The sequence below is a fragment of the Poecile atricapillus genome, chromosome 2 (genome assembly GCF_030490865.1).
Source record: "Poecile atricapillus isolate bPoeAtr1 chromosome 2, bPoeAtr1.hap1, whole genome shotgun sequence".
Classification (NCBI taxonomy): domain Eukaryota; kingdom Metazoa; phylum Chordata; class Aves; order Passeriformes; family Paridae; genus Poecile; species Poecile atricapillus.
The window spans coordinates 124,488,489-124,513,539 of record NC_081250.1 but is presented as its reverse complement, the minus strand read 5'-3'; the positions used below and the strand labels follow the sequence as shown (position 1 = coordinate 124,513,539).

Genomic DNA, 25,051 nt, shown 5'->3' with positions numbered 1-25,051 from the left:
CACAGGTTGCCCAGGGAGGTTGTGGAGTCTCTGTTCTTGAAAATACTCAAAAATCACCTGAACATGGTCATGGGTAGCCTGCTGTATGTGGCCCTGCTTAAGCAAGGGGGTTGGAGCAAATAACCTCCAGAGGTCCCTTCCCTCTTCAACCATCCTGTGATTCTATAAATAATTTCAAACATAAAAGTCTAGCACAGTTCGTGGCAGAACCTGAACATCCGCTTGTACTATTATTTCTATGTCAGAACTACAGTGTTATAAAAATGAGTAGGTATCTCTTAGATCATTCAGTTTCCCTATATTCAGACCTCAAAGTTTTTATGTCTTGGACCTTGTATTTGAATTGTCATTTTAGCTCTTTCTAGTTCTTTGCTTCCCTCAAAGTCCTCCACAGAAATTTCAAATGTAATTTACGTCAGCTGATGTGTTTAATCAGCCATTATCTTAATCAGTCATCTTTTGTGTATGTTATACTATAGTTGTGTGCATGCCAGTTCAGTTAATATGCTTGATGCATAAACATCTGGTTTGCTAACAAAATGATTATTATTTTTGCCATCAAAAGAAACAAAAATTAGAAGCAAATGCTGCCACTGACATTCTTTGAGGTAATTGGGTTTTTCTTTGCCAATGGTTTACAATTACTGTGTAGCTATTTTTGTATATAACAGATTTCATAGTTTAGTAGAAGGGATGAGGTCACTATTTCGTATCTATGGAAATGTGGATCAGCACACAGTATTCTACTTGATACAGTAATTTACAGGAGCTCTGCATTGTTCCTGTTTGCACTGTGAATTCAGAAATCTGTACTTGCTATCAAAATAACATATGCACACCCTTTAAGGAAAATTCTCCCCTTTTTTGTTTGCTGAGAAATTTTCATTTTCAGAGAAATTCTTTCTTTCCTGGTACCATCTCAAGGCTTTTGTTTGCAGCTTTAAAAACTCCTGCCATTCCTAGTTTGAGGCAACACCATTTTAACAAAAATTATTGCTTATTTATGAAATATTCCCATTACTGCTATGGATCATTAAACCATCATGAAAACAGCAGAGAAGTTGATTTTGGATGCTGCTGTGGTACAGATGATTTATGTCCTTACGCTTCTTTAAGTAATGCTTTGTGAAGTGATATTGACAGACAAGATTTTCTACATTCAATATGATTGTAGGCTTTGGCAAAGAAACTGTATTAGCTTCATTTTCAGATAGACAAGATTTTTTAGAAACAAAAATTCTTCCTTTCCCAGGAATCACTTTTAGCTACAGTTCTTTTAAATGACCAGTAGAAAACCTTTGTGTGAGTGGAAGGACATCCTTAATAGTATGAAAAAATTTCTTGGTCCAGTTAGCTGCATGCTAAACAATCAAGACTGAAAAGTACTATCTGACAAAAACTATGTGAAAACCAGGTGACTCGATATGGGTATGCATTGTTGTTGAATATCAGAATCACAAAACAAGCTTATTGTGCATTTTTCTCACAGCAATTCCATAATTCCAGAAATGTTAATAATAAAAAGGTATAAATTCTTCTCTATACCTGAAAATGGATGTGAAATATCATTTTTATATGTTTTGATCATTCTGTCTATGACTATTCATCTATCTGCAGTGGGGTAGAAAAACAGACTGTGAAATCTTTTTTTTTTCAGGCTCTGCTTTTCATTTCGCATGATGTGAACTTCTTCTCCCTTAATAATATCTAGAAAAGTTATTCTTAAAAGGCTTGACCTGGGTGCTTGACTTACTGTCTAAAGAAGGCTACGCCCACATAATTGGTGTAGAAAAAAATGTGACCCCTTGTTATCAGCAGATACTAAAGCTCTGTTTATCCTTTTGTGGGTTCAGTATGTGCTTCCAAAGCCATCAGCCTGAGATCTGACCTCACACTCTTTAAGTTTCTTATGTTATTCTGAGATTGTTCTAGTTACTATGCAGACTTCCCTTCATTTCAAAGAGGATTTTGCTTGAAGGAGTTGTGCAGAAATGCTCCTGTTTTTTATTTGAGGTGAATTCCTAAAGTTGTAGGGGTTCAGTGTGGTTAGGAAACTTGTAAGCAAGAGCAGAGAGTGAAACGATGTAGTCAAATGCCATTACAAAAATTCTATTGGTATTTGCTTAACAACCCTCCTGAAATCCAGGCAGGCCCTTAAAGAGTACTCCTTTTCCTTCTCACAGAAAAGGCATTCAATCCCAGAGCTTTTTAGTAAGGCATGAAGGGACTGGTCCATAGTCTCTTCTACATTGCTTAATTAACCCATAAGACTTAGTTAATTAGTAAGGGCTATCATTCTCTATCCAAATCTTACTAACAGGTTATGAAAAGCATGTGTCATCAATTACAACTGTCATAACTGCAATAATCAATTGTAGCTTTTTCATTAGTGAGTTCTTCCATGTTTATTAGCCTATGACTTGGTCAAGAACTGTGAGGGGAACAAGAGCTCTCTCTGCAGTAGCCTCTTCCAAACAAGACTTTATGAAAAGGGTAAACAGTAAAGCTTGTGCTGCCAAAGTGACTATGTAGTCCTTTGGCATCTGGGCCTCTGCCCCGAGAGGATGTTCTGCCTGGCTGGCTGTGCTACCTTTCTAATCAGGTCCCCAGAAGTTGTCATTGTTTTGGTACAGAGCACTGGCTAAAAAAAGCTTTTAAAGTGTTTTTCCTTGCAATACAGTCAAGCAAAATGCTTGAGAAACTTGACAAAAAATGTTTTTTTTGTGAAAAAGAGGAAGAAGAAGAGACTATCATGATCTTAATAGGCATCCATCTGCTATGTGACTTCATAGCTTGCAAATGCTATGCTGCATCCATCTGCTATGTGACTACAAGTGCCTTTCTGAAACTCTTAAAGAAAAGGATCTCACTCCATAACTCAGGCTTAAAAGGAAGACCTAAAAGATGAAATGGGACAACGTTAAGCATCAAACAGAGAAGGTTCATCTACAGTTATTGAGGAAAATAAAAATTCTGCCTTGTCTGTACAATTCTTGGAAGATGATCCAGTCTGGGATGCCTGACTTGCTGTTGGAGAGGTCCAGCCCCAGCTGGAAGAGAAAGGTAACATTTTTTATGACCAGTCGGACTGGAGACAAAGCCCAAGACTTCTAGAACTGGAGTTGCTAATGATACACTTCAAAAGGAAGAATGAGGCTGGGAAAGTTAGAGGAAAGGTCATCACAGAAGTAGCAAATAAAACCTGTCATTGCAAAGAAATCTAACTGTCCTGCCCGTCTCTTAAAAATGCTGTTGTAAACCAGAAACTTGAACCAGGAGCATGATGTTTATCAGGTTTCCAGAATCTCTGTGCACACTGTCTGTTTGCTGTGTTCTCTGCTTTATCTGCTCTGTTCTCTGCTTTGTAAGTCCTCTGTCATCTCTTCTAAAGCATTCAAATCACGAAGTATTTCTCCAATAGATCTCACATGTATTTACTGTAACTAAGTGTAACTTGGAAGTATATGATGTTGACAAGGTTACCTTCCTCTTTGCATATTTTGAGTGAACAAAAACTGTGGAACAGTTACCAGACATCATATGTTAGAAAATATCTGGCCTGTAGGGTCTAGCAAGCCTGGATGAACCCTCCTAGAATACAGCACTGAACAGTTAAATGGTAGGACTCAGGCTTGTGTCCTTGGGCCCTTGGTCCTACAGGGAAGTAAAACTTCTGTGTGTACCAGCTCACAGCTTGCACTCAGTCTAATGGTTTCCATTAGAAAGAAATCACATCTGCTGTCCTATGAAGCCCCCGATTTGGACAATGATAAAGTCAAGTGTACTGATGATATCACATGACCTCAGAAAATACCATTAATAAGTTCCAAAAAAGCACCATGTTTCTGATAAAAAGGACTTAGCATATGAGACCTTACTTTTTACCATTCATGGTAAGAAAACAAGGTGAGGATGATGTAGAATGGTGTCATTATTCAGGTTCATGGGTATGTAGAAGGGTAGGGCTGTCCTAAGGGAAAAGCTTGGAGGCATGTAGAAGATGTCTGTCGCTAATGCTCACCATTATATTAAATTAGTTAGTTGCCATGTATTAATAAATGTGTGCAGCGATCTTATTTTTTACTGTATATGGATTCCACCATGGTTCTGTTTAGGTAACTATTTTGTGAGAAAGTTTTGCACAATCAAGCTATGATAAAAGAAAAATGAACTCAGTATTATATAATAAAAACAATAGCAATAATAATAACAGTAATCCCCCCTCATGACTCCTTAAAAGTCTCAAGGCTGAAAGTCAAATAAATATGAGGTGAATGAAAATAATCAAGATTTTGTTTGAAAAATGGGGATTTTGTTTGTGTTTCAAATGTACTGTTTGCTCTTCTGAACTTTCAGAACAATATGCTATTCTCAGATACTGCCTTACAGCTGTAAACAGTAACAGTATTTGTAGTCTTACGTTCAAAGAAAGAAGTGAGCTTTGAAATATGTTCACTGGATTTTGTTAAGGATAATTTTCTAGGATACAGACATTTTGCATTAAAAGGAACCCCAGTACACTGCTGGACACCTCCCCCTCCCCTCCACTGATAACCTGTAGTAGCAATTTTCAGCAAATGCCCTAAGAATAAATACATCTATGCACAGATTTAGATCCTGATAAAACATGAATCTGATTTACAGCATGGGTTTGATGCAGAAATTACAGGGTACAGTCAATTCCTGCCCTAAAAGCCAATAAATAAATGTAATATTCACTTCAACACCATTACCCTAAATTTACATCACAGGAGCTGAATTTGCCTCAGCAGTCTCACATCTACTCAGGAACAATGGATTTTAGAGACATGGAGTCAAGGTAAATTTCTCACTTGTAATTTTCTTTTTTCAGATGATCACCTAATTTTAGTATCTCACTTCATCAATTTCTCCAGTCATACGTATAGATTTATGGTATACTTTTCTGTCACATATATACCCATTTATATTCACATCAGACAAGTCTTTCTGTTAAACACAGCTGTATAAGTTATATTTTTCCTATTAGTTTTAAATGTATTTTCTTCATGAAGAATAGGTCTTTATTTTTAAAAGTGTTTTTAAAATATTTGTTTGGAATACTATAAAAACAACTGCCAGGTCAGAAAAGGACTAACTCCAAGGATTTTGTAGATTTTTTTTTTTTCTCTTCTTCTGTTCCCAGATTTCATTCGTCCAGTTACATGTTTCTCTTGGTAAAGGATGTTTTGGGATTTTGTACGAACTATCAACATCATAAATGAAAAAGGCAGGTTGAGTTAAAGACCCTAGGATGGAGAAGCAGTGAGTAACTGACAGCTTCAAAAGCAGCTGTTTGTCACTAACCTCTCCCAAAATTAGCCTGGAATATTAATGGCGAAATGAAATCTGCTCCTGGATGCCAATGCTTAGTTGAATAGTTATAGTTTAAGGATGTTTTATTATTCTTATTGTTGAACAGAAAATGTTGGTTATATCTAAGTTTCAGATCAGTTGTGGCTTGTGATGTCTCCCATGAGATGAGTTAATAAATGTCAAACTGTGTTCATGAGGAGGATGCAACTCTTGCAATTCTTTGTCCTTTGAGGATGCCCAGACTGACCCTGGGTTATGGGCATAGAAATGGGATCTGCAGAAATTGTGTGCCTGTACATTAGCCATACGTGAAGAATAGCACAAGGTGATATCTAAGACCTGCTTGTCAAGGATGTAAATGTCTCCTTTTGAGCTTGGGATGACTTTCACTTCTTTGCCTTGACTGCTCTTATTAAGTATGCAAATTCCTTTGAGTAGGTCCCTTTGAAGACGAGATTATCAATCCCAATCTTTTTCCTTAAAGAAAAAAATCAATGTAGTTTTGGACCCATTGTGAGGTAATCTAGTGGTTTATGATATTCACCTGGGAGAAGGTAAGTAAGGCCTTTGATTTCTTTTTACATAGTGGGGAAATGCTTTTGAAGGAAGTCTTGAGAATTTCAGCACCAGAGTACTTTCTTGTCTAGAAGGTAGATGGTGGAGATTCAAAGCCTCAGACAAAGCATGGGAATTACGCTAAATCTTTGATGCCATGGATCAAAGCTATCAAAGCTTTATTTTTCAAACTGTTGTAGAAACAGGCACAATTGCAATATCCATTAATAAAGTGGTGTCCTAGGAAGAATGATTGATAAACTGAGACACAGTGTACTCTCATGATCATCTGGCCTTTGTTTTTTCTCATGTATGCTTGAGGTATTTTCTTTAAAGAGCAAAATGCCCTGAAGTTCCTGTAGCTTTCAACAGGAAAGATGGAGAGATCTCATCTTCAGCCACAAAGGGACATGGCATCTGGACCTCGTGCTATGTTTTGTACCCTTATTTAAAATTTTGAGTTTTGACTTCAAAAAATCATTGATGAAAGTGACGAATAGCTGTCCAAAATAATAGAAACTTGACTTTCTGGAAGAATAAAGGGTTTAGGGAGAGTGGTTCTGAGTCTTGTACTCAGTGGCTGTCATATTCAGAGCCACTAAATGAGCTTAGTCAAAACCAATCCTTATGAAGAATGCCACCTTCACTTAATGTGCAGCACATCTGCACTTCCTTGTGATGCAGCCTGGCACACTGGTTCGTAGAAATAATGAATTTCAAAGCCCAAGCTGTCAAACTGCACCCTGAAAGCTTTTAAGATAAAATTGCTTCCTTGTCCAGTAATGTGTCTTCAAAAAGCTTAGTGTATTATCTTTACTGAAATATAAAATCTAACAAAGACTTTTGAACAAAAAAAAAATAATCTCATTCTACCTGGACTTGTTAGGTATTATAATGCTCAAGAAAAAAATGTTCTGCTTTTCCTGTTGATGAAACTGAAAAATCAATTGCCATGTGATTATGGTTGGTGAGTTGAGCAGTTTCTCTGCTTGGGAGATTGTACTGTTCTACTCATTATAGATTACAGAGATATGTAATATATACCTATAATATCCCTATATATCTATATGCTTATATCTGTATAAATGTCTCTAGTGTATCTCTATATGGCTATATCTAATCTATATGATTAGATGGAGATATAGATATAAATAAAGACATATAGGTCCAAAGATAAATACAGGTATTTTATTGATGCACTGCACAGTTCAAGAAACAAGTATTAAGATAGGGCACCTTTCACTACTCTGAACTCATTCACATATTAAGTAGGCAAAAACCTATTGCTCCTGGCTAAGTAGTGGAACAGATTGATTTTCTTAGTCAGTATGCCCCCTATGTAAAAGAGCTTTATCAGTATCATTCTGAAACCCTTCTAAGTGTTCCCTGTGCTGTAGGCAAAAGAGCAGAATCACCTCAAAGTTGTTACCTACCGAGTGCACGTGCTTCTCTGAAACCGCTTATTTCCTATGTAAAAATGGTCAAAAAAACTTTATATTTGATTCAAACAAGCCAACTGGGCTTATTTTTAAAGCATTAAAAGTAGATATCTCAGGCTTAAGCAACCAATGTCTTCAGAAAGTGAAGAGGGGAATGTCAGTATATGGTACAGAAATAGTAAGAAATGAAATAAATTTACTGGTACTGATGAAACATATTGGTAAAAAAGTATTGTATTATATTTAATTGTATTGAATTCTATTAAATATATTGTTTCAGGTATTACCACTGTTACTATGCTATGCTAGTTCTGCTACACTCACTTTGCAGCCCTACTCAAATATTAAAATAGAAAAGAACACAGTATAGATGGAAAGGAAATACCTTCCAAGTTGACATGTATCTTCTACCTCCTCCTACAAAGTGCAAAGAAGTAAGACAATATGAAATACAGTAGTGTCATCCTATCTTTTTAAAATAAAATCACTGGTACAACTCAATCCACAGCTTTTTCATAAAGGAAGCCGTTTTCAAGATTTCTCATCAAATAGCACTGAAGGTGCTCTAAAATGACCCTGCTTGAGCAAGGAAGCTGGACCAGATGATCCACTGTGGTCCTTCCAACCTGACCTGTTCTGTGACAGTGTGAAAAGCAGACTTGCCACTGTTACCACTGAAGACACTGAATTGTCAAATGATTTTATGTGCAATGCAGTTGCTAAAGTGAACAAACTCCAGATGCCTCTTGCTGGGGTTATTGATGTCCTTTCTTTAGAACCTTACACAGCTGGTCAAATTAGTGTCTTTTGAAGTACTGCTTTCCAGCTCAAGTTGGATTTTTTTCAGGTTGGCAGATTGTCATATGCTAAAAAGTTGATCATTGTGTTTATGAACTGCAACCTTGTTGTGAATCATCTTGTGTATAAATCTGCAAAACCCCATTCACCCTGTTAATGTGGTTCATAAAACGTAATGACTATAGTGAATTTGGCACATATGTTTGAAATACCTGCTCCACTTGGATATGAGCCTTTGCTATCTCATTTCATGAGAAAGGGCAAAATTAATAGCAAGTGAAGGTGAAAAGACAAGTTTGTGAGTTTTGATTTTCATTGCCTAGGTATAAAGAAATATTTGTGCTAGACACTGAAGGGAATTGTCTGTGTAACTAAACAGGAAGTCCCACCAAACACTTTTTATAGGGCACAATCCAAAGAACCTAAACTAGATTGTGCTGCTTAATTATCCCCTGAAGAAGCTTCTCTCTCTCTTGACTGTCTTTCAGCCCAAACCAGTACAATTGGTTAGATGAGGGATAGGAATTTATGGATTTGAACTGGGGCAATTTATTTGGTGAAACCTCAGGGCAAAAAAAATACCTCATTAATTCTCCTTGTGATTGAAGCTGGAAGACAAAAAATTTATCAGCTGAGTCTGCTTCTGGTAGTCAGAGTGTATTTTCCAGTGAGTTTTATACTTCTCCAAATCTGTTATCTTCAGTGAAGAGAGTCTTTATGAGGTTTTTTTCTGACCTATTAAATCGGATCCACTTTTTTTTTTTTTTTTAAAAAAGTGGTATTTTTGCAGAATGTGGTGAGCACAGTCTAGTAACTACTGTACATGTACTGTGCCATAAAACTCAAAGCAGTTACTTTTCTTTTTTCTTGAAATTAACTGCTCAGTTCTTTTCATTCACTATTACTGTGAAAATATTCAGGATGCTGGAGTATCTACTGAATAGTCCTAGTTTTACATGTCCTAAAGAAATAAAAACAGTAGAGAAAAAAACCCCACAATTTAATATGGGAGATAAAAGTAGTAATCTCTGAATATTTTCTGACCTCACAACACATGAACATAATGCTTCAGAGAGTAGCCCCTAAATACCTAATGGAAGAGAGTAAGGAGGGATCATAAAAAGGCTGTGAGGTCTTTAGAAGATGTTGACTGGCCTTGCATGTAGCTGATATGAAGGCAGGTCTCCTGCAGGTCAAACATTGATAAAAATATTATGTTGATAGATCTGCATGCAAGTTTTGCAAAGCTACTGTAATTAGGACTACGGTTTGTTAGACTACCATGGCAGAATAAATAAGGTACTTTGTCATTTGAAAACTGTCTTCAGGATAGCACAGGACAAAGTGCTGGCATTTTACATTAATGTCAGATATTTTATGGCCAAACTTTAGTAGAATATTATTTAGTAAAGGATGTGGCCTTTTCTATAATATTTAATGTGTGAACTTGTTTTCTTCGACAAAGAATCACAGAGCTCCAGAATAAGCTGAGTTGGAAGGCACCCTGCAGGACGCTCCTGCTCCGGCTCCTGGCCTACATAGGGCCATCCCCAGCAGTCACACCGTGTGCCAGGGGGTATGGAATGTCAGCCTAATTTTCCTTGAATACATACACAAACACACATATACATATATGGAAAGCAAATACCTTTCATCAGACACATCTATCATTTTAAGCTCTGAGAAAACAGCAAGTTTTAGGGAAGAATGTGTTCCTGAACAAAAGCAACAGAATTCACAATTGATATGATTCACAAGTACATTCAGATTGCCAGTAACTCCTTGGGAGAAAGCTGTGCATGCAGAACTGTTTGCAATACTGAAAGAATAATTTCTGGTTTTTGAGTGGTACAAGTGTTAACACTTTTGCTACATATTGAAGAAATTCATTACTGCGAGGGTGGCAAGGAGCTGGAACTGATTGCCCAAAGTAGTTGTGGATGCTCCCTCCCTGGGCATATTCAAGGATGAGGCTCTGAGCAACCTGGCCTAGTGGAAGGTGTCCATGCCCATGGCAGAGGGGTTGGATGATCTTTAAGGTTCCCTGTAGCTCAAACCATCCTATGATTCTGTTTGGAAGTACCACTGCAAGACAACTTACCATCCCTGTCATAACTCATATTACAATATTCTGTGGACAGTGTGAAAGCACAGATAGGCTACTTTAAAGGGAATGAAATTTCTCTGTGGCTTTGTCTTATGCAGAACTGTTTCATAAACTTTAATGATTGGTCACAAGGCTTACTGGAGAAGGAACATATTCCAGACAGCGAAAAGAGAAAAAAAATTTTGATAAAAAATTGAACCCACAGCAGCACTAAGTCACCTTTCAGACATCAGCAAAGAAGGTAGGAAATAGGTTTACTCATCAGAGCTCTTTTCTGTCGACCCTTTCTCTTTGAAACATCTTGGGTTACTTATGGTACTAGCCACCAAATTCCTTCATTTGTCTTCTTAACACCTAGTTGTTCGGCCCAGATTATGGGAATAGCACAAGGAAAGAGAGGTCTATCATAGACACTGTAATTCTTTGGAATTTCCCTTCTTCTGAATTTTCCTTGATGACATTTCTGAGGGTTTTCTGTTTGCTTGTTTGGGGTTTTGCAGGGGGAAATTCTGGTAAGCACAAGCTTTCCACAAATTTCAGATGACTATTCTTTGGTTTTGCTATGATGACTATTTAAAAGTTTATAGCCTATTTGATATACTCAGATTGTTAATTTCCTGATAGTAAATGTCACCAGGAAGGTGCAGTATTTTGTCTGTACTGTCAGACAGTGACAGAGTACAGATGAATATAGGCTGGGATTCTTTCGGGTGTCCTCAGAGCTATCAGTTTGAATGAAGACCAGCCAATAATGCATTTCTGATTTCAGTTCACCTACTGCAACCAGTTGCAAGGCCTACTTTAAAACCCCAGGTTTATTTCCAGTAGTTATGGAAATCTTATTTATGGGGTATGGGTGCTGTGCCTGGGGAAGTTCTCAAAAATAATGTGTTTTAAGAGATTAAACACAAAAGCCAAGGCCATAATTCAGTCATGTAAAAGATATATTTACAATACTCTGCTGTCATGATTTTCAAAGAGTTTTCTCAACCTGTTAATCTCCCTAAGCCTTTGTATTATGGGTTGGTTTAATTTTGAATCCTTCTGTTTAAAAATACACCCCAGTGCCACCAGGAGGTGTCCGTGTGCCATTTTTTGGTTACTTTCCGGGGTCCTCGCCTTTTTTTATTTTTGGGGGGAGAGCTCCATAATAATGCCATAATAGTAGCAGTTTCTATAGAATCATTATTATTAATATTATACACAGCTGGTGTTTGCATCTCCAAACAAAAGAGGATATTGTGTTTGTGTCCAGAGAGTTCTTAATTCTTTCCATGGATGAGAGAATTACGGATGAAAAAGACCTGTTGAGTCATCCATCTTCTTCCCTCCTGGCATGCCCTGTTCTCTGAAATATACTGTATAATGTATTGAGTGAGGATATCAGTCTGTTGCTAGGGAAATGATGACTATAATCAGATGTTACACAGTCTACATTTTGACTGCATTGCAGGATCAAAGATGAGGCTGTGAAAACAAAGATTTTTACTGAAACACTTAAGCTGTGCCCTATTTGTACTTGTGTATAATTTCCAGGAAGACAGAAGTGTATACTTCAAAAAGCTAAATATCTCACAGTATTTTTATGTTGAATATTCTTATTGTGTCTGTGATGTTTAATTTTAAAGTATATAGTGTAGTTTCAATGCAAATACAGGCATAAAACATTTACAGATCCAAAGGACATCACAAATAACTATAAGAAATTGTATTACACTTCAGCCTAAAGTAGAGCCATTTTAACTACCACACAGATACTCAGCAGTGTACATCAGCATGAATATTAAATCTATTTTCATTTGAGTGTCAGATAGGAAGAAATAATTGATAAAATATACCTGGTGATAGAAGGTATGGTTCAGTTGTACTCCACAGAATCTCTTGAAAATCCTATTCCAACTAAACCAAAATACAGTGTGTTGCAACAGTCACAAGTGTCACCTATGGATGCTGTGTCTTAGGGAGGTCCATGTGCAGGAATGACACTTTTTTTCATGACTGTACAGCCAGATTGAGTTTTTCTAGTTTTTATTGCATCTTTGAACCAATGTATTTTGATAAAGTGCACACAATCCTCGTTGAGAAGAAATTGTTAGCCTGCAAACAATTTCCAAATACAATGGCGTGTTGTATGGGTTATGGCTAAACTTCTTAAAATGTTAAAAAGCTTTTCAAGTTTGCCAGATCTAATTTAGTACCCACATTTCTACGAGGATATGATTTTCAGGCTACTTGTGTAACACTCCAAGTTTAAAGCCCCCCTCCCTCCCCAAATTTATACACAGTGCTGGTATTTTATATTCATCTGTAACTATAATACCATTTCACCGAACACCTAGCATAGCCTCTTCCAGGACCAGTTATTGGATTCCCACAAGTGATGGCAGTCCCAGGACATTTTAAAGTAGATCTTCACCCCAAGGACACATATATGTTCTGTTCTATTGATAGAGAGATATATTAAAGCAGAAGGTCATATCATTACAGTGCATGTGTTCTTGTATCAATAGCCAGCTACTCACACAATTGGAAAGAATGTGGATAACAGAAGTCATTTTACAGGCAAGTGAGTTGACTAAACTAGTAGGAAACACAGTGAAATTTCACTAAGACTTAATAGATTCCCACATCTAAGACATGGCTAATAGACATTGGCTAAACACTTGCCATTTGAGGACCCTAATAATAACTGAATTCTATTAAGGAAAATACATGGTTTTGCTGATGAGAACATTCTAATACTGAATTTCTTTGCACAATCATGTGTTGTTCTTTTTTTATTGAAAAAAAGAACCTGCAAATAAAAATATATGAGTAATGAAACGGATGTGTTAGCATGCTGTGTGGTTAAAAATATCATGTTTTCTTTGCTTTCTTGGAAGCCTGTTTTTGGGTTGATAATTAACTGTTTTGTGTACCTGTTTGCAATACCCAATGTTTGATGAATGCAATGAGACAATTTACATGCTAATGCAACAAACCAGATGTAGAACAGATCAACTCACATGCAGAGCTGCTCAAGATTTGATCTCTCAACAAGGATTTCCCATACCTCTTGTAGGTGACATGTGTAGGAATTTATATATCCCTATAAATTACTGCCAAGCTACCTTTTTAAAAAATTTAATCTCTTATCTTTCTGTATACAAAAACCTGGTTAATTTTTCAGGTTCAAAAGTTTGGGTTTTTTTCATGAAACTAGATCTAAGTATTAACTGATAAACCACTGATAAAATAGGTTTATTATTTAGCAAATACAAAACACTTTCTTTCAAATACAAAACCTTTCTTTGCTGTTGAAAGAAGATGGTGTGGATTTTTTACGAATGTTTTTGTCTCAGATATTTTGGGAGCACTCAAGATCGTCTGCCTTAGTTGAACTTTTGTAAAGCTACTTGCTATCACACTACACTCATGGATCAGCACTGAAGAATTTCCTAACAGCAGATAGGACTGAAAGTGTATACTGATGGCTAATTTGCTAAAAGCTTACCTTAAGAACTCATAAGCAAGTCATCACTAGCACTGGTCTTTCTGCAAACATTTTGTTTCAGGGTACTGAAGCATGTGTTGCCTGAAAATACCAAGAGACCATTTATAAACACATCATGTGTTGACAAGTCTGTCCTGTCCTCAATCCTAAAACATCAGCAGCTCCTAAGCCATAATGTAAAAATCAATGTAAAAGGATAGTACATGAAGTCCTGCTGCTTTCAGAAGATGGGGATGCTTTTTGTAATCATGAGTGCACTATATTTTTGTTTACCTTTACTCTCTGCTTTAAAACTTGTTCATATTTTGTTAACTCACTATTAGATAGTGAATTAATACTCATCCACATTGATCATTTCTGTCCCTACTCTCTTCCAGGAGAAAATAAGTTCAGCCTGAAGATGTAGAGAACAGTGAGAATGTTCATGCCATTACCTTTATTTCTATAATTTTCTTATCTGTTAAGTGTTTCTGCTTTTTGAGAGCAGTCTGTGATCTGTGTTAGAGAACAAGAGGTATCTTTGATTTCATTAGAACCTGGTGATACTTGGATTGGTCTCAATGGTACATGCCACAGATTTATACGGATGCTTCTGTTCTAGAGTACAGTTGAGAACCTTAAGTTGGTTCTGAAATCAAAATAACACCTAAAGTTGAACAATTTGTCTTTTTAGCCACTATCAACACATCCTAACTCTCCATCATATAATGGAGTAAGCTATTTTGTGCACTGGGTCCACCTGCCTTGCTATTAAGAAAAGATATCCTCCTTATATTGCTGGCCTATCTTCCTGAATTCACACTTCCTTCCTGGCTCCATTGCTTCTCTTCTGAAAAGAACTTTGAAACAGATCCCATCTGTGCAATGACCAAAAAGATTAAGTGAAACAATCTTTCCACTGCAAGTCCTTAGTCAGTCAATTTACAGTATTTCTAGGGCATTATTTTACATCAGGGAACCATGGGACAGAAAATAAACCAGCTAGAAAGAGAGGCAGAGCAAAACCAAGTAACAAGTTGGCAAAAAAACCCCGGCAGTTCAACACAGGAACACTGCTGAGGTAAGGCAAACTCTGAGGTTACTATACTGTGCTCAGTCTCAACAGCAGCTCTCAGTCCTTCCTCTGAACAAAATTCCGTGATGTTTCTGAAACATAAAATACAAACAAAATTAAGAACACCCGAAATTCTACAATTTAGCTGAGAAAGGCATTTATACTGTAGAAATTCCATCTTAACCACTTTGGTAGTTGCTCCTTCTGGGCACCAGATAATTAATTATCCATTTGCACTCCTATGAGGATACACCTTTACCCATTTCAGAATTTTGGGAAAAGAAAATGCAAGAGAAATTACACAGATGAGGACCCAGTATACTGACATTTTTTCACATTCAGTAATGGTGTTATTAAAGGTCATGGTGAACTTTTGGCTCTAAAACGATGGTTTGATGAAGTAACAAATGTGTGTGCCTGCTGCTGTCTTTTAACACATGCTTTTTTGAAGTACATGGCCAACACTGAAGGAAATAAGCCGAAGAAAGAAATGCCAATTATAGTGCTAATAGTTCTGTTTGTTTCAAGTGGACAGGGAACCTGGACCCTGCAAGTGCAATATTTGTGGATATAGTCATAGACTTTATTATGGAAACAAGAACGTGAATATAGAGACTTTTTAAGAGATGGTCCTTCAGAGTGACCAAGAGACTGTAAAAAAACAAACCCAAAAATGAAACAAAAAACCCATCACCATCCCACCAAAGCCAAATCTTTTAAGGATAAGGAGTATTTATTATGTTGATATTCCAGACCTGACTTTGTTGTGTTTATATAGCTTTTTTGGGGAGATCTTTCTAAGATAAGCATGGATTAAACAGACTTTTAATTATTATGAACACAATAAAATAGAAAGAAGATACTGGAAGAGAAGCCAGAGTGTGAGGTGAACTGAAAAAGGTAACTAAAAAAAGCAAAAATAACCCAGTCAAAGTCTGGTTCTGCCATTGGTGTCCCTGTTATATGATGCAATTACACAGAAGTAAAGGTGTGAATATATCGTAAGTAGCTTTTCTGTAATTGGTGCTTCTCCTTTGGTAACAATAATATTCAAGATACACTGCTGTGACTTGGCACAGACTAACCACATGTTTACATTAAGTGAGGCCTGCTTATAGATGCTACAGAAATATCCAAAATTAGGATAGCAAGCACAGTTCAAGTGATAAATCAAGCACTTGTACACTTTTGAGGGAAGAGGAACATAAACAGCTTTTTACTCCACTAAAATTAACAACGCTCTTTTCCATCACAAAGAGACGGGTTTCAAAAATCAGCAAAATACTCCATAATTTGTTTAAAAACAAGAGAAAAAAGAGGAGAAACAGAAGAAACAGGTACAAAATAGAGAGGAAAGGCTGAAATTAATTTTATTTAACAACACAAAAGAATTAAGAAGGAAAGTATACTAAAATAAAGAAAAGCAGTGAAGGAAAATAAGGAAAACCATCATTTTAATATACTGTAAATACTTATTTCACTATTGCCTTTTTCTGCAACATTTTACTGATGTTTCATGGATCATCAATAAAGAAACACTATAAAAAAAACTCTAGAATCCTATTTCCTTCTGTCATTTGTGCTAGATTGACAGTAACTAGTCCATGACAACGAGTTCAGCTTGAAGACTTGATGCAAGAGCAAAAAGGGGAGAAATAATTTAGAAAAATGTCAATAATAATGTGTTAAGTCTGAAAAGAACACCAAGTGAAACAAATTAATGAAAATTATTTAAGGATAACAGTATTTCCAAAGCAAATGGACTACTTCTCTTACCAAGAAGATAGGGCATTTGACAGCTAGTAAGACAGCAAGGCATTCAGCTTCCAAACACTAAAAGTTGAGAGTTAATATTACACGCATGAGCCACAAGCATACGGCTGGCTTGTTTTTTATTAACACTAATAAATGATCTCATAATACTGATCAGAAGTGGGTTTTTCCTCCACACGTCTCACAAAAGATTCTCAGGTGACAAATACTATGATACATATGGTGGAAACAAACAGCTGTGGCCACAAAGATGTCTTGTTAACTGATGATTAATATATTCAGGAAGCAATCACACTATTCATTAGTAAAAGTTTACAAACATTAAAAAGTGCATAACATTTGAAACCAACAACACAAAAATATATATAATATATATATACTATATATAAAGTGACATCACCTCCTATTAATAAAAGAAAACAAATCTTCTGACCTTGTGATTGGTGCTTGTGTGATTGCCATGGTTCACTATCAGTCACTCTCTTCACTCACCTTAGTCACACAGAGGTGTGGCTGCCCCATTTTGCAGCATTCAGCCTCATGTATGGCCTTGTCTATTGGGGCAGGATGAGGGGAAAAAACAAATCAATCAGCAATAGCTACGCAGAACAGGTTATTAATTTGTAGATATTTTAAGTGATGTCCTGGATGGACAAGCTATCCTGGTATTTTGATGAAGGCCCGGTTTGGACTGTCATTTTGGAATAGATGAAATGGGAAAAAATCTAGTCTTTGGGTGCTAGATGCCAAATCTCTCACCTCTCTTTCCAACTCCAAGCCACAAGGCTACTGTAGCAGATTCTAGCACTTGGCTGTCCTGGTGCATCAGTAGCAGGCTACTGGCTGTGCAAACTCAACAGCCTGATCAACGGAGGCAAAGGGAAGGAATAGTAAAAATTGAACCTCTTGCTGAAATCAGCCCAGGATCCACTCATTGGACTATCCTGCATTCTAAAACTCATTTCAGAATACATAATTGGCAATAGCCTATGCAAGTTATTTTCCCATGTGTAAACAAGGCCTATCTTTTACAATGTGAATCAGGAAAACCTCTAGCACCGTGGAATTAGTTTGAATTTTAACCCATATAAGGTTATAAATGTATTCTTAAAACTACTGTAACAATAAAATACTTGGAATAACATTTTAAAAAAATATCTCAGAGAAAGATTAAGAAATTGGGACCAAAATTAGAAAAATGGGGAAGAATAACATAAAAGATTCAATTTGAGTCTCTGATATGCAACTAACTACAGGCAAGTGGCAAAACTGTACCAAGGACACAACACACGCTCAAGTATTCACATTAACAAATCGTTTTGAAGGCTCATCTAGTAACAAATTAGAGTGTTGCTGAGTCGTTTAGGTTTAGGCATAATCAATTTAGCGGTTGACGTTTAGATCTATCATGTGCACATCACCACCTTATGCAAAAAACCAGCCCTTTCAAAACGTGTGGTAGAAAAATTCACAGTAACAGAAATATTCTTCATAAGCAGTTGAGAAGGGGCAGTGTGGAGCATCTAAGTCGTACAATACAAAAACCATTGTAAATAACAGAGCTGTAAAACAGATGCAAAGTTCTAAAAACAGTGCTTTCTTTACAGTTCTTATAATGGGCAAACACTTTGGCCAGAGAATTTTAAACTCTGAGGATCACACAAGCCTTTGCTTAAGATACACAATTAGATCCTCTGATGCTTCAAAGGCCATTTGCTACAAGATTTACCTGTTCTACTTTCTAAAAGTGTTCCCATCGAGAAGTCATTATGAAGGGATCCATCTGATGACACTATCCCAAAAAATCAATACATGTTCAACCATTGCTAATGACAGAGGTAGAGAAAATTCTGTCTTCTGTCACAGCTTGTACCCAGATTTTTAGCATTGTGTTGAGTGGGTTCCAGCAGTGAAGACACATGCACTTTCTTTTCTACCAGCTTGCTCATGGAAATAAATTTTTCCAGCACACTCTTGTAGCCTGAAAACATATCCAGCAGCTGCTCCACTCGGTCAAAGTCCGATGTCAGCTTTCTTGCTTTGCTGCCTCCCCTTGGGCCTCCCCGGTTTGCTCACTTGGGTTTCGTTGTGCATCTCCTTCTCCTTCTATAACACAGGAAAAAAAGGATGAGAAACCTATCCTAAAATAAAGAGAACCCTGATTGTTCATCCATCATTTTCAATAACAAAGTAAAAAGAAACTGAACCTGAAATATGAAACTCTTTACTATTAAGATAGCTATACTTTGTTTTAGAAAGTGTCTCTTGAGATGCAAATTCCTAGCTGCAATCACAAGTATCACTTTAAATAAATAGCAAAGGTAGCTAAAAAATAATGAATTTAACAAAAACAGTAATTGCTGAAAATTTATTCACAATGATGCTGTAACAGTATAAGGAAAAAAAATCATTGCACCAATCTGAATGGAGTTTGCTACAGAGATGCAACTTCAATAAAAGCTATAGCTTGTTAAAGCTGCTTTAGTTCTGTGCATCCGTTTTCAGCATCATGTCCATGGAGTTCAGTCCAGCTGTCTCACTGCAAACCACAGAACAACCTGAGGAACAGATCACATCCTGCAGAGGCACAGTGAGCAGAGCAGACAACTCAGTCTGTCTAAAGAAGGCTAAGATAAGCACTGTCAAATGCGTTTACTATCTACATGCGAAGTGTTGTATTTTACATAACAATTAAAGACCCCACAGGTTCAAGCAACAGGAAGGTAAGTGCAAGTGAGACACAAGTCCCTGAACACTGGACTGATCAGCTATAGATACACAACAAGGAATAATGTTAAGACATACACTGTCTCTTGTATGTTGCAAGGATTCTGAGTAATTTGTACTGAAATGGTTTGATAAATTATGGGAAGAAAATTCCATGGCTAGGTTTTAAGGAGGTCTAGATAGATGTAGCAGTGCCTCCTAATTTTAATCTACAGATCTTTAGAATGAAGTCAGGGCTCCCAATGCAGATATTTATTGTTTCTTCATTTCAGATCACATGGTGCATCTGCAGATTTATTTCTGTTCATAGAAATAAGCATCATAAACGCCTTCTCTTTTCTGTGTAGAAGAAAGGGCACACTGGTAGGGGAGAAAGTTCTTTGCCTTGCAAAAAACATTGCAAACAGCTTAGACATGACAGCTGTGTTTTGTGCATGCACTGGGTATTTAGGCAGGAAAATGCTTCAAAGGGTACTGTGAATTATCACATTCAACCTGATTAAAAGTTGCATGGAAAGTTGATTACCCATTAAACAGGTTTGCTCTGTTCATTATGGGCTGAGCAGTAGATACACAATTGTTTTGCAAGGCACTTTCTCAGAAAACTCTTCTTCACTTTCATCTCTCAAATTAGAAATGATTCCATCAGGACAGAACTATGTGTGATTATTTACTATTGGGCAGAAATCCCTTTTGCCCCACTTGTCCAGGCACTTTCTGCAAACCTCCTACATTTATTCTGATACTGCAGAAGATGTGATGAGTGTAATTTCAGGGTTTTGCTTCTTTTATGCCTGCTCTGCCCTCCATTTATTCTGACTACTACTATGTGGGCAAGCCAAACTTGCCTGGTGGAAATCTCATCAACAAAAATAATAGGAAAAAAATTCCAAAACTGAAGAGTAAAAAACACTCTTTCAAGGAATTTGTGTTTAAAAGAAAAATCACTCCTGGACAAAAAGCCTAAATTTTTCACAACCTTAAACATAGAGTACAGAGTTCCAAGGAAAGAGCACTAAGGTTCTAATATACCACTTCCTGAAAGATTCTTCTAAACTTGCTGAAAAAACTGAATAATCTACATTCATTTAATCTATAATACACTATCTTGGTACCAGCTTTTTCTTTCTACTCTAGAGCTCTCCTACTAAAGGCTTTAAAATATACTTACAGAGATAAATTTGCTTTTAAGTTCTGAGAACCTCAACACTGCAAAGCACATTGCTATTCTTCCTTTAAAGTCTGATGGCTAGAAACCCTGAAGAGCAAGATTGTCATTTTTATACATAATTTTCAAACCAGCAGGCAGTATTAAAAGAAGAAACAAAACCAAATAATACAATACTCTAAGCCACAATACAGTTGCGTGAGTTGGTCAGCTAGCTACAGTTACCAGTCCTGCTAATGTGCAGCTTTTATCTCCATTTTCTTCCTGTAACATTACTGACACTATAGTGTCTATCACTATTCCTCCTGCTTACACCCAAAACATTTCTACCATGGACTAAAATCAATTACTTTCAATCACTAATTTCTACAGTTTTCTGTATTTTTTTAGTTCTTCATTCCAGTTCTGTATATCTTCAACACCCTATTACCACCATTATTTGTAGATGCTTGGACCAAGCATCTACAACTTTTACAAGGAAATGTCCTTTTCACTTCTGTGTTCTATAGCACATAGAAAACCAGCAGTTTGTTTTAGAGATAGATATGCAGAGGCTTGTCCTCATTCTTCATTGTACTTTTTCCTCACTACATCATTTAGCTACAACCTGCAAGATGACCAAGTCTCTTGGATTGCACTGGCTACTTTGAGAGTGTTGAGCAGAAGAGCTATCTGCTGATTTCCCTGCTAAAAATCTTTTGCTTCTGTCTTATGAATTCTCTTCCAGTTTTCTATCTATCAGATGTACACAGTGTTGCTTTTACTTAATTTAGATAAAATGTATTGACACAGTCCTTGGAACCTGTATTTTGGGGTTTGGTAAATATATCCATTCCATAGATAATAACAGGTTGTTAGCTTGCTATGGACAAAGAAAACTGGGACAGTTGTTTTGAAGGGAGAATATCACACAGTAATTATACTTATTACACATAATTATGCAGTAAACTCTTGATTATCTGTCGTTTGCTCATTGATGAGGGGATTAACCAACACTCACTTCAGGTATCAGCTATTGAGTAACAGAAAAATACATTGTCTTTGAACAAGTCTAGCGCTGTTAAAAGCTGTTCTGGTTTTTTTCCACAGGAAATGTATCTGAAGGCTTTTCAAAGTGAATGTACTAAATATGCTTGGGTGGTTTAATTTAAATATGTTTTATAACCACCTTTCTTTTCCTTCAACATCTGCATTATCCTACTCTGCCATTACTCCATGCAGCTGAAAGCAGACACACTTGCAGTTTTGCAAGAAAATGCATGTAGCTGTAATAGGAATGAAAGGAAAGAATCGAAACTCGATGTCTATATTTATGTAATTAAGTTGTATTTAGCATAAATAGTTTGACATGCACCTTGAAAGAAATAAGATATAGATGCCAAACATTTGTTTTCTTCTTAATCCTGTCAGGTGTGATGCACATATGCATCCTACAAGCATTAATACATTCTGAACTAGGATTTTACATGCAAAATATCTTTTAGCCTCTCTTGATTTGGACATGATGTGGTAATACACTAATACTCACACGAATGCTAGGTAAGACAATGCCTTTTTCAGTAATTTTGGTTTGGAGGCTTTAACTTGGCCCCTAGTTGTACTAATAATACAGGATTTAAATGTATTTTCATTTTATCTAATGGAAACTGAATAACCTTCTGAAGAAATATGGAGACATTTCTGTGTTTCTACTATCTAAAGCAATTTTATGAGCAGCTCTGTATACTTTTCTGCATTGATTAAGTTACCTGGGCTTTAAAATGGATCACCCAGAAGAACTAAAGAGACTCCTGAAAACACATTTCTGGCTTATTTTAACTTAAAAATTGGAACTGCTTTTAACTTCTAAATGGACAAGATCAAAGACAATTTTGATAAGTGTAAATCTGAGACTGAAGAAAATTAAAGCACAAAGGAACGTTGGCATTATGCCTTTCAGATGGCACCTACTTTCTATTTTTCCAACATTTTACACCTGTACCCACTAAAATAAAAAGACACACCTACACACATACTTATAAAGCATTTTTTTAAAAATAGAAATAAACTAAAGGTCCCTGCCCAGCTAGAAGTACATGCATCTAGAGTCTACAGGTTCCAAAGTGGCAATTGCAAAAGGAATTACTTAGGATGTACATTAGTCCAAAAGCCAAAAAGAGCAGCCATCCTTCAAAACAGCAGTACAACCACCTCAACACCATGCTGTCCACATGTGATTGTTCTGTCAGAGACTGCCTCTCAGAACTCGTCTTTACCTCTGAGAAAAGTATGTGCACAAACAGGGCAGCTGCTTATCAACAGTTTCCTCTTTCCTGCATTTATTTTCTTCTGCTATTATTAAAATAAGCAATACCATGCTTTCCCTAACATTTGAAAAGGGCTATCTGTAAGATCCATTAATCAGCTGTTACTCATCTAACATAAAAATAAATACTCAGTCATATTACTATTTTTATTTCATGTAAGGTCCACTCTCCCTCCTTACTCTCAACTGAATATGCACAAACATTTAAAAATGTTGGTAGTATTAAAGATTTAGAGTTGCATTACTGTTTATCACCTTAGAAGGAGGACGAGTATCAGCAGAAAAGAGAAAGAGAAAATTCACTCAGAAACAAAGATCCAGGTACAACGAACAATAGTGCATTCCTATTGCTCTGCCCTTTGGCAGTTGAAAAAGTTAATCTCACAACAACCTTTCAGCAGACACATGGCTTCTACAGGCTTCAAATCAGAGAGCTTCCATTAAAGGATATTATGCAGACTTGGGTTTTAATAAAGACTTCCTTATATTTTATTTTTCATAAAATTTATCCTGATTTGGACCCTGTCACTAGGCACTCACTGCAGAACAACTTTTCTTTTTTCAGTGACATGTTGTACTTGCAAATAACCACCCTTCCTGATTATGAAATCCATGATTCTTATTGCAGGCAACCCATGCTAACTAGAAAAAAAAATAATTTATCCTTCTGAGGGACAAGGGAGTAATGTGGGCACATAAACCATGTGTTATGTACTAGTTGTCATTTTAGTTTGAAATAAATATAATAAAAGCCCAAAACATACTCACCTGTTTTGTTTATATCAAGCTCTGATAACTTTAAGGCTAGTTCACTAGAGTTCCCACCCGGTGACGACACAAGGATGTCATGTAACGCATTTCTTCTACCTGTTCTTCCTGAAGCAATAAAGTCTGCATATGTAGATTCCACATCAGTCATTGCTAACAAATATCCACATAGCAGTACCTGGATGGGAGGAAAAAAAGAGAAACAAAATTCATCACTTAGACCACCATAAAAACAGATGACTTTATGGAAGGTTCCTATTACAGGGTAGATTGAGGCATCTTCTTTCACTGGTTAGCCAATCTCAAAATTCGGAGAAATTAGAGAAGGAACGAAGTAGAAAGCAAAAACACTGTGTGAATTTTATGCCATCTGTATGCAACAGTATCTTACCCAACTTCATTTTCCATACTTCATAAAGAGATAGTGAGTACTTTATAAAAGCAATGACCTCAGCAACATAATTTCTTTATGGAGTTGTCTCTGCTTTTAATATTAGCTGAGATGTAGGAGGTAGGCAGGGGGTGGAACAAAGTTCTTTTCTACTAAAAGCAAGAATGTAACGAGTAAGAAAGTACAAATCGATAATGCTTTTGGATGCAGAACCCTGTGCTCATACACAGACACAGTTATGTTTTGTATATTTTCTTTTCTCTTAGTATTAGTTTTGGCATTGTATACAGACCTCTTCAAGCTCAACTAATTTATTTTGGTGTGGCAGTTTCCCTAAAGCGAATGCATTACCATAATGCTTCTAAAATGAGTGGAGATGTGCTAGCAGAGCAAGCAGAATAGCTAAACTAGAATGCAGAGGTTTGAAAGCAGTGCTGTGTAAGCTAGGTATAAACCTAGAACTTCTTTTCATTAGAAAACAATTATTTCTTGTCTCATTATGGAATAATGTGATGATATGCATTAATGCAAGATCTGAAAAAGATACAAGGAATACCAGATGCTGTTTCAATCTCATTAAGAGAAAGATCTGCCTCTCTGCTGCAATATATGCTACAGATCTAAGCTATTAGAATTTTATTTTCTTAATTTATAAAATGTTTAGGATTATAGGGGAGGAGCACTTTCTCTTGCTGATCACATTGCTTTTACTGTAGTTTCATGTGTATGTGTCTAAGGTTTCCTGCAAAATGCTAGGCAACCATACCTTCCTCATGTTTTCTGTTTCCATGTAATAGAGGAATCAGGGAAGCTTTCTGCTAGAGGAGTACTCCAAGGAAAAGAAACACTACAGAACTACTAAACCAAAGCAGCACCCCCACAGTTGTATGCTTCCTCCATTCCTAAGCAGAATTTCTCTGGTTTTGCACACTGCAGACAGAGGACAAGGCCACACAGGCAGAAATTCACAGCTGCCTGCAGCGAGAAGCTTTAGCTGCTATTACTAAAGTAGCCAAAACTTCACATTTGCACAGAATGCACAAATCTTTTTCATCACTTCCTACTGCAGGTGCTGGACACTGAAGTAGCTCTTGAAGTCATCAAAAACATTAACAACAGCAAAAGGTTCAGCTTTCTCT

At 36.6% G+C, this 25,051-nt stretch overlaps 1 protein-coding gene across 1 annotated transcript in view; it reads right to left on the bottom strand.

Annotated features, from left to right (window-relative positions):
• Positions 1-16,127: 16,127 nt before the first annotated feature.
• PKIA (cAMP-dependent protein kinase inhibitor alpha) overlaps positions 16,128-25,051 on the bottom strand; it is a 43,847-nt gene continuing 34,923 nt past the window's right edge. Inside the window, exons 2-3 of the mRNA XM_058831586.1 lie at positions 23,522-23,699; positions 16,128-18,659 (exon numbers count right to left, since the gene is read on the bottom strand). Coding sequence (XP_058687569.1) covers positions 18,580-18,659; positions 23,522-23,672 — 231 coding nt within the window. The 5' untranslated portion in view covers positions 23,673-23,699 and the 3' untranslated portion in view covers positions 16,128-18,579. The remainder of the gene's footprint in view (positions 18,660-23,521; positions 23,700-25,051) is intronic.